At 57.6% G+C, this 15,463-nt stretch overlaps 3 protein-coding genes across 3 annotated transcripts; 2 read left to right on the forward strand and 1 right to left on the reverse strand.

Moving 5' to 3' along the window:
* Positions 1 to 8,648: 8,648 nt before the first annotated feature.
* On the forward strand, positions 8,649 to 10,185 carry BBK36DRAFT_1156936 (hypothetical protein; the record flags this gene model as incomplete). The annotated part of the gene is made up of 3 exons (XM_024893967.1): positions 8,649 to 8,830; positions 8,905 to 9,709; positions 9,736 to 10,185. The coding sequence occupies 3 exons, from the start codon at positions 8,649 to 8,651 to the stop codon at positions 10,183 to 10,185; spliced, it is 1,437 nt and encodes a 478-aa protein (XP_024752005.1).
* Positions 10,186 to 10,592: 407 nt separating this feature from the next.
* On the reverse strand, positions 10,593 to 11,567 carry BBK36DRAFT_1113362 (geranylgeranyl diphosphate synthase; the record flags this gene model as incomplete). Its single annotated transcript, XM_024889903.1, has 1 exon — positions 10,593 to 11,567. One exon carries the CDS (start codon positions 11,565 to 11,567, stop codon positions 10,593 to 10,595), a length of 975 nt encoding a protein of 324 aa, XP_024752006.1.
* Positions 11,568 to 14,368: 2,801 nt separating this feature from the next.
* BBK36DRAFT_64224 (cell division control 14, SIN component) lies at positions 14,369 to 15,347 on the forward strand (the record flags this gene model as incomplete). Its single annotated transcript, XM_024898418.1, has 2 exons — positions 14,369 to 14,749; positions 14,886 to 15,347. The coding sequence occupies 2 exons, from the start codon at positions 14,369 to 14,371 to the stop codon at positions 15,345 to 15,347; spliced, it is 843 nt and encodes a 280-aa protein (XP_024752007.1).
* Positions 15,348 to 15,463: the final 116 nt, after the last annotated feature.

Genomic DNA, 15,463 nt, shown 5'->3' on the forward strand with positions numbered 1-15,463 from the left:
CTCCCACTCTCTTCCGTTTCGTAAAGTGAAGAAAAAGCAAAAGCACAACTCCTAGCATGGGAAGCTCCAAGACCGGGACTTGTGGCTCGCCTGCTTGACCGGAAGACCAGTGGAATGTGCATCTCGTCTCGTCCAACCCTCATGCAAAAGAAAACGTGAAAATAGAAGATAGAAGAAAGTGAAAATAGTAAGAGAACAAAGAAATCAAGCCAGCGAATAACCAATGAGTCATGGTGATCATCAAAGTAAAATGCGAATGACCCTCTTAAACTCCCAATATGTTTGTTGTTGTTCGTACACACACGTTTTTTATATGTCCCTCCTTCGAGGCTCTTGAAACGATGTCCTAAGCTCGTCGACTCATGGCCGCAGTGGCGCCCGCGGCAGCGATATCCCGGGTTCCGCTCGCAATCCGGCCCGCAGCCCGCGGCAGGCTGCTGGTGCTTGATGTGGTAGCCAAGCCAGAGCTTGTGAATCCCTGGTGCATGGCCCCGGCACTCGTGCGCCTATTCAAGCTTGCTGTCGTCGCGCCCGTGGCTCCAGACGCTCTACGCATGGAGCCATGGACCGCCTTGCCGGGGCTGGCGCCCAAGCCGGGCTTGCTCGAGACGCCGGGCGGATCAGGCAAGGGACGAGACACTGATATCGTGTTGTGGCGCTTCACGGGAGATGACTCCCGCATTGGTAAGCGGGGAATAGGGGTTGGCACCTTTATTCCCGTGATGAATTCATGCCGGATGGCCTCGTCAGGTTTCAGTCGCCGGTCAGGGTCCCATCTGAGACAACGCGCGACGAAATCGAGGAACGCCTCGTCATCGCACTTCAACACCTGCTGCAGGGTCTTGGACGAGGGACGCCGCCTGCGGCCCTTGGACGAGACTGTCAGTCGGGGTTTGCCCATGGAGTCAAAGAAGAGCTTCTTCCTCGTGCTCTTCTCGATGAGGTGCTTCTCGGGGGGGCCGAAGACCTCCATGATGCAGGCCAGCTGTTCCTGCTCGTTCTCGCCAGGGAATATCGGGACACCGGTATACAGCTCGGCGAGAATGCAGCCCACACTCCACATGTCAATCGGCAGGCCATAGGTCATGCCTAGGATCACTTCGGGCGACCGGTAGAATCGCGATTGGATGTAAGTGTAGACCTTTTCGCTCTCGAAACAGCTGGAACCAAAGTCAATGACCTTGATTTCGGCGTGCAGTGGGTGGCGTAGCAGAATGTTCTCCGGCTTGAGATCGCAGTGAATGACCTTCTTCTGCTTCAGGATAATGAGAGAACTGAGAATCTGCTTGGTGAAGCGCCGGATAATCCGCAGAGAGAATCCCCTGAAGGAGTGGGCCTTGATGAACTCGTAGAGGTTCATGTCCAACAACTCTGTAGATATGCAAAGATGGCCACGGAAGTAGAAGCTCTGGGTGAAGTTGACCATGCTGTGTTTGTTATGAGGATCCTGTGCAATGCTAGTTAGCCAAGCTCATACGCAGCCAGGTTTGCATAGGGAGTCAGGAGGATTTCGTTTACTCACCCACTCGCGCAGCTTTTGCAGGATGTTAACCTCAACAAGAGCTTGCTGATGAAATCGTTTCTTGTTTCTGATGATTTTGACGGCCACGAGAACTCCGAGCTTGTGGTCGATGCATCGAACAACCTGGCCAAAGCTTCCCTTTCCAAGAACATCGATGACTTCGTACCGGTACGCAAGGTGATCGCCAATCACAATCGAGTAGTCTCCGCGCTCATCGTCATAGCCAAAGTTCGGGGCGTCCGATGACAGGTCGCCCACGACCTTGTTGGCATTCTGAGTGCCGCAGAAATACACGTCGTTGTAGTCGATAATCTCGCCCCGTTCGTAAATGTTGAGCATGGCGATCCGGATCGCCTCGTGGGGCCCGACCCTCTCCTTGGGCGTGGCCCTCTTCTTCAGGGCATCGAGAGTCCTGGCTGCGATTTCCGTCTCCTTGCGCCGAGATCCCAGCTTGCGCATTTCTTCTTCGGCAATGAGATCGTCCTTGTCCATATCGGCGACGTACGAGCCTGCACTGGACACGCTAGAGGACGTCTTCGGCCTCATGAGCTTGGCCATGACCGACGGGTTGCGAGTCGCTGGCATCGTTGCAGGATCAGCAACAGTGGCGTCCTTCTTGGCAGTCCAGGGATCACTCTTGGTCCGATCGTGGGAAACATAAGCGCTGTTCATGTTGCCAACGGAGCTCTTCCTTCTCTTGGATTCCGAGCGTCCCTGGGGAGCAGCTGCGCTCGGGCCGGAGGGTTTCGCGGTTGGAAGAGAGTTCATCGTGGCGGATGCGGGAATGCGAGGAGCCGCGGTGCCGTCCTGATTCGTGCCCTGCGCTCTGTCTACGACATCCTGCGGGGGGACAATGGCTCCCTTCGAGTTGCCCTTCTTCCAAGACAAGCTAAGCTTCCTTCGCAAATTACTCATCGAAGACGGCGTCTGAGGCTGATCAACAGGTTGAGCCGGCGGAGGAGACTTGGGCACGGGCTTGTCCGTGTTGGGAGGCCGTGGCCCAGCGGGCTTTTGGTGAACCTTGTCTTCGAATAGTGTTCGGTTGACATTAGCGGTGTGCTCGGAGCCGGTCTTGGAGCGCTTCAAGTATCCTTGCGCACCGTTGTCCTTCTTCGGGAAGGACGACGCTCCAAAGGGCGACATGCTGGGCTTGGGCACCATATCCTTGAAGACCAGCGAAGAATCCGAGGACGAGCTCGTCGCGTCTGGCGGGCTCGGGGTTCTGCGATGAGTTCGGTGTGCCGAAGTGCTGCTTCTGAGGGATGGCAACGGCTCCAGGGCCTCGTCATAGCGTGTCTTTGCAAAGAAGGAACTCTTCGAGGCAGTCATGGGCGTCGTCGGCGTCTTGGGAAGCTGTCGCGAGGCTGGCGGGCTCATGGGTCGCTCAGCGTTTCCATTATCTTGCAGCGCAGCGACCTTGGCTGCAGTCGGTATGCTCAACGGACCAAGATTCAGCGGCGGTAATCGCAGGGGCTCCAGACTCTTCTTGGCCTGCGTGTTCTTCTTCTCTTCCGTCCTTGCCACGGGAGGCGCGTGCGTCGTGGACTTGAGACTCGATTTACGTTGCAGTTTGACGGTTTCCACAGCAGTCGGCGCCGGCCCACTCGTGGTAGAGTTGTGATTGCTGTTCAGGTTGATTGTGATACTGTCGAGAGCGCCGAGGCTGGATTTCTTCTTGGCTAATGAGTACGTGTCGGCCGGGGCGTCCTTTGGCGATTCGAATGCCTTGGGGATTGCTGGAACGGGAGGGACATCTTCTTCGTCGCCCGAGGGCAATGAGCCGTGAGTAGTGGTATGTTTCGGAGCGGGCAGTCGAGATGCAGAGGATGACTGAGATAGGCGCGGCTGTAGGGAGCCAGTCGACGTTCTCACAGTGTTGAAGCTAATGGTAGAGCCGACGGAAAGACCAGAGCTGTACGATTTCCTGCTGATGTCTGGCGTGGTCCGAGACGAAGATGGCGTGGCCGACGCCTTCCTAGGGATCATCGACGGCGATCTTGAGGCGGCTCGTGTTTCCGACGACACAGGAGGGTGAGATCCAGACGCGGCACTTGAAACCTGGTTCAAACTCATAGACTGCGGCATCATGGACATGCGCTTCAATCTTCTGGTGTCAGTAGGACTGATGGTTCGGGCGCCGAGCCCAGTTGCGTGAGAGGCATGGCCCGTAGGCATGACGGATGCCCGTCGCCCAGAGGAGGAGGGCGTCAACCCCTTGCTTCCGGGACGCGGTGATTTGGGAGCAGCCTGGAGATGGTCCGTGGCGAGAGAGGAAGTAGAACTGGTCAAGATGTTTGCCTGGCTCTGCACGGGGGCGGGCTGCACCGATTTTGACTTGACGCTCCTGGCGGTGTTGGCAAAGTTGCGGGTGGTTTCCGAGCCTATATCGAGAGAGGTCCTGGTTACATCACTGGACCTCTCCGCCCCAAAGAGGCTGGGACGTCGTTTCGAGGAGCTTCGCGTCAGTGTTTCCGCGTCGGCGACGACGCCGGGGCCAATCGACTTGCGAGGGGGTTTGGCGGAAATATTGGAGCCAGAGACGGGCGGATACTGGCTCTGTCGGCGAGTGCGCAGTCCAATAGTGGCCGTGGAGGCATCGATGGAGCCGGACGTTGTCGAGATGGACGAGGCGCTGTTCTGCCTCGACGCGCTTGGTCTGTGGAGGATGGATCCCGATCTCGAGGTTCGCGTGGAGGCCGGGACACCCACGCGTGTGGCACCGCCATTGGCGGCCTGCTTGTCGGACAGCCTCCTGTCGGACATGCTTAACGAGGATTCAACGTCACTCGCTGACGCTGCGGGAGATGATGGATACTTGTTCCGCCGCGGCTCACTGTTGCCTGAAGCCGCGGACTCGATGCTGGTGTGGAGGTCGTCGAAGCTCACAGAGGGTAGAAAATCGTAAGAGCCGGTGGTGGTGGTTGCTTGTTCTGTGTGGCTCGCCTGTCCATTTCGACCGTAGGAAAAATGCGAGCGGTTGTTGGATGATGCGGTGCTGAGCATTGGGGAGTTGGAGACCGAGCTGCTCCTCGAGGATGCCGTCGGTACACGGCTGGATGATCTGGTGTAGGTTCTGCGGTTGCCGGGGCATCAGGTTAGCACCACTTCTGCAAGGTACCTTTACTGCGTCCAGCCCTTTGGTGTCCTCCCCAAACGAGGGTGATGAGGCTGGATGATTGATTAGGAGCGTCCTCCTCCTTCTGTCTCTGCGTCTCTCTCTCTTCCTCTTCCTCTTCTTCTTTTCTCGTGTCTCTTGGCCTTTTGCGGGAGTTCGAGGTCTTACAATCGAGGGGACGTGTTTGCCGGTCGAGGCCCAGCAGGCGCCTTGTGCTTGAGGGTCATAGAGGGAACAGCGTCGCGAGGTGGTGGTGGAAGCGAACGATGCAGGTGCGCGGCAGCGTCTTGCGTCTGGCACGCAGTTTCGCTCACGCACACGCACACGCACACGAATGAGGGTCGAGAGTCGCTGGAAGCGTCACAGCCTCAGTCCGGTCAGGGAGCTGAGAGCGTTCGAACGGCTACCTCATTCCGAGCCGAGACCTGGTTCTGCGATGCGAGGGCGGTGGCTGCGAGGCAAGCGCGGGTCTGGTGGAAGCTTGCGCTGGGCTTGCGAGACGCCGACGGCAGGCCTGCCTCCAGAAAACTGTTTCGATGCGTGAGGCGAAGAGGGTTGGTTGGGAAAAACGAAAGGGGCGGCTTGAGGAGCAGAAGCGTCCAGGTCTGTTGTTTTGCGAGCATCGGGGGTTGCACGCTTTCGGGTTCAGGTCGTTTCCAGCGGGCTTTTGGGGCGCCGGGGCCAGCCTGACCTTGGCCTGCCTGGGGGTGCTACGGCACCGGCCACAGCACGTTCTGGCACCTAGGAACGCTCCAACTACTGCCGCACTAGCCCCAAAGGCCGCTGGCTGCTGGCTGCTAGAAGGGTCGGTCAGGCCCATGGGGGGGCCCTGAGTCGCGGTACCTTGGGCTGGTGGCCACTTTGGCGGCCGGTGCTGGCGAGGTTGCGGTACCTGGAGGTGTGGAGCATGCGTGAGGCTCTGGGTGGCAACGGGGCTGTAGCGCGAGGGGAAGAAGCGAGCGGCGAAGTACCGATACTTTGAACACGAGGGCAGTTGACTGTCAAGATCATGCCAAGCTGGGGTCAAGACCTGCCTGGCGGTACCTTGGGCGCAAGTACCGTGGCAAGGCGGTGCAGGCCCAAGAGCCCCGTACGAGCTGGTGGAGTTGGCGCGCTCGTCAATAGCAGGTTGTGTACTTTGGCTTGCCGTATTCACGGCTTCATCCTTTTTCATCATATCTAAGGTAGTACATTAGTGATCTTCAATGCTCGCTTGGTTCCATGTTCGATGCTCGTAGACCAGTACGAAGGACTGCGTTGTCGACGCATGTCTCGAGTAATTAGACGCTGGCTTATACGGCTAATTGCCTACCCCAGGACCATGCCAAATGCTACATACCGGGCAGTCGAGCATCAAAAACTCCATTTCTGTAAAATGAGGAGTATGAAACATGAATCTTTCTGTCAATTTCAACTGAAATCCCATTCAATGTTTGGCCAATGCCTGACTAATCCTTCCCTTGCCCCGATTGTTTTGAATGTTCAATTGAATTTACCCCGTCAATCTCTTTACCCCATGAAGCAAACTGGTGAAGCTTGCCGGTTCGAGAACAAGCATGGAAATGTTAAACGATCGAGTGTACAGCCTTGCCTCCTAAGTACTCACTGCCCTGTTGCATGCCATGTCTCTATTGAGATCCATTTCTTTGTGTTCCTTTCTCTTTTCTTCAGCTTCCTTCGATTTCTCGATTGTATGCGAATTGTGACCGAAAGCGGATACTCCCTCGATCCGGCATCCAACCTTGCCTAAGCGCCCACCTCACGGGTCCAAATCGAGCAGATGTATACAAACGGAAAGGCAACAAAATCCCCCATGAACGGGCGTCATCTGCCGGTGGCGCTGAATAGATACCCGCACGAAGAGAGAAAGAGAAGGAAAAAGGAGAGTGGCCCGGTTTCTTCCTCCTTCATCTTGCTCGCCTTCCATCTCGCCTATCATTTACCCATTCTCCACACTCCAACCCCTCCATCTAACATGAAAGCAGATTCGCTTTACCATTCATCATGGAACGACCACGCAAGAATCGATATTGATACAGCTTTTGTTATGACAAGCAATCCGGGATCGACGAGCCAATATCGACACAAGAGACAAGGGACAAAGAGGGCAAAGGAGGACTTCCCCTGGCAGGCCGTATGTGCCTTGTCGCTTCTGCTCTGTTTCTGCACCTTGGCTCCGTTTGTCTGCCATCCGCATCATCACGCGCAGGTCATGCGGTTCATCACCGTGGTCCCTTTGCCGTATTTGTCACACGTCCTTTGCAGAATGGCGCACATTCGTCTGGCCGACTCAGGTGCGTCCACGTATTGCCATGCATTTGAAGCAGTTGCATGTTAGACAGGAGACATTGGACGGGCCTTGGCCTTCGCTTATGCCCATCCATACTTCGTACATGATGCTAAATGTCACTGATGGGGATGGGTGCGGCCTTGCAGCAGCGCCCTGGGACGCAGCAGTGATACGGTACCTCGTCACCAACATACCCAAGGTACACAGGCGTTTGTAGGGTACCATTGAGTATCCCATCCTGTCAGTCTGTTTGCCGTTGCTGCAGTTGCCGCTGCATGGATCGAGCTCTAGATGTTTGTTGATGCGCCGTGCGTCCCGTTCTGGAAAATGGCCTCAGCCCGGGTCTCCGTTCTCTCTGCCCGCCCTCCGGTCCTGTCAACGTGCCAATGGGACCGCTCTGGTGCTTGCAGAGTGGCGCCATGATTGGCTGTCAGTGTCAGATCTTGCAGGGCTCTTTCAGCACTTGTCTGCTGGTGCAGCTGTTGAGGTGCTCCGTTCCCAGTACGGAAGCTCTCGTGCTATGACATCTCCATTGTTGGGTATTGTTTGGGCGCCGTATGGGCCGTGTTGGGTTGCCATTGTCATCCTTTGACGGAGCGTTCGTTCTTGACGGAGAGGCCTACTTGTTGGGTTCTTGGCCCTAACGTCTGATGTTCTCTGTCGGTCTGGCGTGTCTCGTCACGACGGTACAGGCTAAGCCTCCGTGATACCACCTGTACGATACTATAAACCAAGTCGATGGCACACAAAAACACAAGGAGCACCAGAACCAGAAACAAGCATCTGCAACAAGCCAAGCCATTCGAAACCTTTCAGACTTGACAAGGTGCGGAGCGCAACCGACATGGGGAGGAGGGACGGGCAGATCCCCAAGATTGATTGCTTTGCTCCATCGCATCCACTCAAGCCGTCACAGCAGCTTCTGCACTGTTGTGTCATCGGTCCGCCACGTATCTCTGGAGATGGAGCCGCAGCAGCCGTCGACTTTGTTTATCCGCCGGGCCTAAAGCCGCAGTTGTGCATATTCTTCTCGTGCTACTGCTGCTGAACCTAAATAGCCCAGCTTCCTTTGCGGTGAGGAGGCCCCCGTAGCCCGCTTTTGGGGGCCCTATCGACTGTTTTGATGTTAGATCAGCTCCATAACTTGTCACAGCCCTCTTTACAGCTGAGTGATGGGGGACGATGGTTGATTTTGACTGTCAGGTGTTCATTCGTGCAGCCAGACCATGGATGCCGATGGAATGGCTGCAATGTCCTTGCTCTCTCGAAACGTTGAAATCATACACCGAGACACAACAGATTGAATCTGGTGCGGCGACCCTCCAATTGCACCCTTCTTCATTTAGCGGCCGCCGGCTAGCGGCTCTCGTGTTCCCCAGCATGAAAATGGGCGAATCAGTGAATTTCCATAGCTTGGAGTGTGTGATTAGGTTTTGTGTGTGTGTGTGTGGGAGTGGGAAAGGGAGTGAAGTGCTTGTACTCGTACCAAAATCATTTGACGGGCTGCAAGAAGTCAAAGTGTGGCGCCGCACCCTTTACAAGCCACAAATGGTGAGATCATCGCCTGGCCTTCGCGCGTCACATGCCAAGCTTGATCTCAGCTCGACCTCTCTCTACAAACCAACCGTCCTCCATCCCCTATCGCAGCAGCAATCATCCCGCGAATCATGAGATAGAGCTGATAAAAAACACCGCGGCGCTGGGCCATCTCACCACATGCCATGGACGACTTCGCCGCAGAGCTGATGGCAGCCGGCCGCGACGACTCGCCAGAGCGACCGCCTGAGCGAAAGGCGCCCGCGGAACTCGACCCGTCTACGGCGTCGCCTCAGCGCATCGGCCTGCGATCCGGCCTTGCAGCTCTCCGAGAAAAGGCGAACATACAAGATCGCCTGGTAGAAAAGTCAGTTTTACTATCGGTTATAGAGAAAAGCAACTACAAAAAAATGCTAATGGAGGGGCATCCTAACGTCGCAGGCTTCTTCAACAAGTCATCCCCGATGAAGACCGCCATGGTGGCCCAGAGGTCACCATATCGAGCGCCGACGATGCGGCATTCCCGCAGCGGCCGGGCTTCAACCTGACCACCATGTCCAACAACTTCCGCCGATTCAACGCCCGCATCGGCGTCGTCTTCAAGTTCCAGGCCCGCATGACCCGCATCCTCTCCTGGCGCAAGCCCTCGCACACGCTGTCCCTGCTCGCCACGTACACCTTCGTCTGCCTCGACCCCTACCTTCTCTGCGTCCTGCCCATCGTGGGAATCCTCCTGGGCGCCTTCATCCCGGGATTCCTGGCGCGACACCCGGCACCGCCCAAGGGCACCCTCTCGAGCGAGCAGAGCATGGGCTACTCGCCGAGGGGCCCGCCGCTGGCGCCCGCGGCCACGGTCCGGCCGGCCAAGGAGCTGAGCAAGGACTTCTTCCGCAACATGGGCGACCTGCAGAACTGCATGGACGACTTCACCCAGGGCCACGACATGGTGGTGGCGCTGCTCGTGCCGATTAGCAACTTCAGCAACGAGGCGCTCTCGTCGGCCGTCTTCCTCTTCCTCTTCGCCGCGGGCGTCTTCCTGTCCGTCGCCGCGCACATGATCCCCTGGCGCCTCGTCTTCCTCGCCGGCGGCTGGGCGGCCGTCGGGTCGGGCCACCCGGCCGTCGCGCGCCTGCTGGCCGCCACGCGCGAGGAGCACATCCAGCCGCGCGAGCGCGAGGCCCGGTCCTGGCTCGACGCCTGGATCGCGACCGACGTCATCCTCGACTCGGCGCCCGAGACGCGCGAGGTGGAGATTTTGAGCTGCAGCGGCAGTCGGCGGCCGGCGAGTGGGAGCCGTGGCTCTTCAGCCCGTCGCCGTACGACCCGCTGTCGCAGCCGCGCATCGCCGGGGAGAGGCCTCGCGGGACGCGCTTCTTCGAGGACGTGATGCCGCCCGAGGGCTGGGAGTGGAGCGAGAAGAAGTGGGCGCTCGACCTCTGGAGCAGGGACTGGGTCGAGGAGCGCATCATTACGGGGGTCGAGGTTGAGACGGAGGGGGAGCGGTGGGTGTATGATATATACGACGACCGAGAGAGGCGCACTGGCGTCTTGGACGATGATGATGAGAACCAGTCTGATACCAAGCCGAGCGGTCGAGCTGGGGGGATGCCGCACCTGAGTTGGGAAGAGGGCGAGGACGGGACGGGGAAGAAGGGGGAATGGAGGCGGAGAAGGTGGGTGCGGTTGGTGAAGAGGAAGATTTCTGTGTCTGCGGCACAATAGCTGTAATGGGGGATGGAGAAGAAGGCTGCTTCTCTTTACGTTGGTTCTTCGTCTAGTTAGCGATCGTTTTTTAAAGGTCTTCATCTGGTTGCTCTGATAAACTGTGACGATTAATTTGCTGCCTGAGTGATGATGCTACTGCCTAAGGTATATTGTAGAGGCCGATGATGCCGCTTTGCTATGCTGCAACATGAGAGGAAGCTGATTGTATGCAATCTGTTACCCTCAGAGAGAGTAAGGAAAACGGGCAAAGAAAAGAAAGAACGATGAAGGATACAAGGAAAAAAAAAATCATTAACCATGCTTGAAAGACCAAGTCCGCTTCGGCGCCGATTGTGTCCCAGAAAACAATGCACGTTAGAATCATGAGAAACTCCCCCCTCACTGCTTCCAAAATCCCAGCAGCCTCAAGACGAAATCACCATCTTATCCAAAATCTTGTAGATGCCAGCAGCCCTGCCGGACTTGTCGTCCAGCTCGGCCACCATCTTGCGGGCCCTCTCGATGAGGGTGCCGACGACCTGGCGGGTGTAGTCGAAGCTCCCCTTGGAGTCCATGTACGAGACGGCGTAGCGCTTGACCTGCACGTCGGTCGTCTTCTGCTTGAGGATGTTGATGAGCTGCAGGTCGACGGGGTCGGCGCGGATGGCGTGGATGACGGGGAAGGAGAACTTGCCCTCGGTCAGGTCCTCGCACATGCCCTTGTTGTGGCTGTACTCGCTGGACGAGAGGTTCATGTAGTCGTCGCGGATCTGGAAGATGAGGCCGATGACGTCGACGAGGGGCACGCAGTCGACGGCCGACGTGGACTCGGCCTGCATCAGCTTGATGCCGAGGCGGAACAGGCCGCCCGTCTTGTTGGCCACCATCTCGAGGTAGTCGTCCTCGGTCGGGCAGGTCAGCGTGTCGCGCCAGAAGAGGTCCATGCCCTGGCCGCGGTGCAGGTTGATGAGCTCCTCGGCGAAGAGGGCGACGCCCTGCTTGTTGCCGAGCCTGACGAGCTCCTGCAGGGCCGCGAAGTAGATGTAGTTGGCCGAGTTGATGGTCTGGGCGACGCCGAAGATGCTGTGGGCGACGGGGAAGCCGCGGCGCAGCTCGGACGAGTCCTGGACGTCGTCGACGAGCAGCGACGCCTCGTGCAGCATGCCCACGACCTTTGTCACGACGGCCAGGCTCTCGGGCGGCACGTCGAGGAAGGCGTTGAAGGCGGCGATGATCTGGGCGCGGAAGTCCTTGCCCGGGTGGCTGACGACGTACTCAAACGGGCCGCGGACGATGCGCTCCTTGTCGTCGGTCCATGTGCCGCGGCGGCGGAAGTCAAAGTCCTCGTGCGCGAAGCGGTCGACGCTGGGCGGCGCCGAGGGGTTGACCTGGTGCTGCATGCTGTCGAGCTCGACGTCGCCGTAGTGTATTCTCTTGCTGCTTCGCCGAGGCGGAGGTTGAGGATACAAGGGCCGCTTCGTCGCCATGGGTTCCGGGTCCGCGCGCTTGCCTGCTAGCTTTAGCCTGGAGCGCGGGGCCAGCCACTGAGCTTCGCTCTCGAGCTCGATTAGGGGTTCGGGGTCCAGCGAGGTGGCGGCGGGAGCGTCGAGGCGTGGCAGCGACGAGGCCACGGCGTGGGTCAGCAAGGTGAAGCTGTGGCGCTGGGCCGGCGATGGGGACTGGAGCTGGGGCTGGGGCTGAAGCTGGGCTTGATGCAATTGAGACTGCGAATGGGCTCGCGAGTGAGACCGAGACTGCAGGCGTCTGCTCGAGGTCCGGGGAGGGATGATAACGGGCGATGAGATGGTCAACGCGGATTCGGAGTGCATCGTTTCCCGTCAAACGGCGCGTCTTCGCCTGGTTCTTATACTGCCCGTCTGTGGCGCCAGCTGCAATGGATACGCGGCGGGGTGGTGAAGAATCGAACATGAAGAAGACTGGAGGTGCGGAGCACAGCGAAGCAGCGTACATGACATGACATGTGCATACATACGAGTACCTACATGGGCACTTTACCGCATTTCGGGTTCGCCTGGTGGTGACTGAGCTGGACCGGACAGGACGGAGAGACAGAATCGGCGGGGCTTGCAGGTGATGAGGAGCGGCATCTCGCCCGGTGCCCTATCAGACGGCGGGCTCGCGGTGGATTGCGCAGGCGTGCAGATGCATGTTGGCTGCAGCCTTGGTCCTTGGGACTGGCGATGCGCCGGAGAGCCAGGAGCAGCTGCCTGTCTCGCCGTCGGTTTGCCGACTCTGGATGGGCTGTTGGCCGAACCTGCGCAAGTGCCGTGGAGCGTTTGTTGCGTGTCGGCGATGGTGAGAGGCTGGAGAGAGAGAGAGAGAGAGAGAGGCTTGTGAGGATTGGGGAGCCCGCGGCAGGAGACACGTAAGATGGAGCGGAGAGGATTGCTGGTGCAACGGACTTGCTGACGGGGACGGGCTGTTGGGGGTTCACGAGGGGTTGCATGGATGGATGATGCTGATGAAGGCTTTGACGATGTCGAACGGGTGATGCTACCGGAATGGGAACATCGGACGACAGAGAGCTGTTGGGGGTGGTTGATGAGGGTTCATCCAGGTGAGCATTGACATCCAAGCCTCATCCAGACAACAGAGCGCCGCTGATGGTTGATCTGCGCGACTGTTTCGATCTCTGTGATGATTCAACCCCAGCAGAATAGAGACTATCGCCAATTGGACTGCTGGGAGGCATCATGTGGCAATTGACGCTGAAACTGGATCGCCATCGTGGACCAGGATGGCGAAGCGAGCAGCGGGAAATCGACTCGATGTAACATGTGAAATGCAGCTCGAGTCCGTTTGAGCTCCAGCACCGGCTGGTATGAGCATGGTTTCGTCGGTTCAATTGCTTGATTCCCTTTAGCCCGCTGCCTTGTTTCGAAAATAGAACATCGAGCTATTGATACGACACGTGCCTTACATAATGCAGTCTGCTATGTATGTAGGTATGTATGTATATCCCAGTGCCGGTGATGAAATGCTGGATCAAGGTGATAAGCTGGGGAGGTTGAGTGATGCTGGCCCATGATACATGATATGCAGCTTCATGTCATCCCAGTGTCATTGTACTTTGTACCGTCAGGTAATACTTTCAGCTTGATGCACGGGTGCATGAACTGAGGCCTGCACGGCTGTGCCTGTTGCTCCGCAGCCAATGCTCTCGAACCAGCAGCTGCACCTCAGTTTTATAAGCTTATTGGTCGGAACTGAACTGCCCCCTTGGTCAACAGCTCAATCAACAGCATCAAGACAACATCCTGTCGAATCGTCGTCAAATCATGATTCACGGCCCAGGATCGTCATCGTGCACTTGTCGTGTCGCTAATACCAAATGGCGTGCAGCGTTTCCGTTCCGCGCTGCAAGCACTCAGCGCTGCCCAGTTCCAGGGCCTGGCCGGTCCCCCGTTCGGCCCTCCCGCCAGGCGCTAGCAGCTGTCCCCGTGGCCACCGCAGTGGAGCTCCCTCACTGTCCAACCCCGCCTACAGGGCCCCAAGCTGCCAATTTACGGCGCGTCAGTGGCCTGGAGCCTCCCTGTAGCCTGGCCGTGGCCTCCACTGCAGCCTGCCTTGGCCCGTCCGCCAGCTGCGTCTCCCTTCTTCGAGCCCGCCGTTGCCGGGGAAATGAAGCCGCAACCAAGTATGAACGGGGCCCGACCTTGATTTGATGGCTGAACCGGCGCTCTGGAACCTTCCCACACAAACACACATACACACACATACATACACTCATTTCTACGGTTACTGACTTGACGCAGTGGCTTTTACTACTCTCATTCTCTCCCTTGCGTGTTATTCCACTCTCTCACTCTTTACACGTCTTTTCCTTGCAGTTGTCATTCTTCATCTTGATACCCCCAATGCCTTGCTTCTTCCTCCTTTTCCTCTTGTAACAACATCTTTGCGTGTCACCGGCGCTCTGTTTGCCAAGCTGCATCTTCATTCAAAACCACCTTCGCTCGTTATCAAACAACCACACAGACGTCATCCCAGCCCCCCACTATAAACAAAGCAAACAAAAGAAAACAAGGAAAAAAAGACAAGAAATAAGGCTCTCATTTCGACTACTCCCCCAAGCTTCTTTGTCCTTCCCTTTGTTGTTTCTCCTGTCCGCCATCCCGAGTTCAGTCTCACCCGCCGCTATCGGATTACATACATACCGAAGAACCACCAACCGCCCCCGATGGAAGCCCTCCTGTCACTCGCTTTCGATAACCTGTCCTCCTACGACGGCCCCAAGATCCGCAAGGGGCTGCGCCAGGTCGAAGGTCTGCTGGCGCAAATCTGCCTGTCCAATAGCTCCTCGGGGCGGACTCGATCCTCTTCCCTCTCCTCGCCTGCGGCTGGCCACGACGACGACGGCGATGCCTCGGGTAATGCCCCTCGCAAGGATCTCGCCCAGCTCACCCAGGATCCGGCCTTTCGGGAGTTCTTCAAGCTGCAGGAGGGATTCGAGTGGAATGTCGCCATGCGCCTGACCAGCACGCTGGACCGACTCATGGCCAAGGGCAGCGACGGCCAAAACGACCTGCTCATCCTCAGTGCGCTGGATCTCATTCAGGGCGTCATGCTGCTGCACCCTCCAAGCAAGGCTCTTTTTGCGCGGGAACAGAATATGAATGCAAGTGATGATGACTCTCTCTCAGGGAACCCCTGTCACCAAGAAATGCTACCCACGCTAACCCGTGCCCGTCCAATAGCTCTTACTTGATCTTCTCGAGCCCTACAACTGCCCGGCGATCCAGTCTGCGACTCTCTTGACCCTCGTCGTCGCCCTCATCGACACTCCCAACAACACGCGCACCTTTGAGGGGCTCGACGGCCTCCTGACCGTCACGTCGCTCTTCAAGTCGCGATCCACCTCGCGCGAGGTCAAGCTCAAGCTGGTCGAGTTTCTCTACTTCTATCTCATGCCGGAGACGCCCTCGACGAGCCCGCGCGTCGACCAGCGGGAGTCTGTCTTTCAGCAGCGCAGCCCCTCGAAGCTCTCGGGCGCATTTGGCGCGGACGGTAGAGGCGGCCGCAAGCGTGCCAACAGCAACGGGGTCGTGACGCTGACCACGGCGGAGAAGCAACAGCTCCTGAGTCGCCATCTTAGCAGTGTGGAAGACTTGGTCAAGGACTTGCGAACCTGCGCGCCGTTTGGCGGCATTGTATGCTGAGCTGGTACCAGCATATAAACACAATGGCACGGGGGCAACAGGACCCTCGGCATTTTCTTTTCTTCCCTTCCTTTTTTTCTTCTTTTTCTTCTTTCTTCTTCATCTTCACCTTCTTC

The sequence above is a fragment of the Trichoderma citrinoviride genome (genome assembly GCF_003025115.1).
Source record: "Trichoderma citrinoviride strain TUCIM 6016 unplaced genomic scaffold BBK36scaffold_3, whole genome shotgun sequence".
Lineage (NCBI taxonomy): Eukaryota > Fungi > Ascomycota > Sordariomycetes > Hypocreales > Hypocreaceae > Trichoderma > Trichoderma citrinoviride.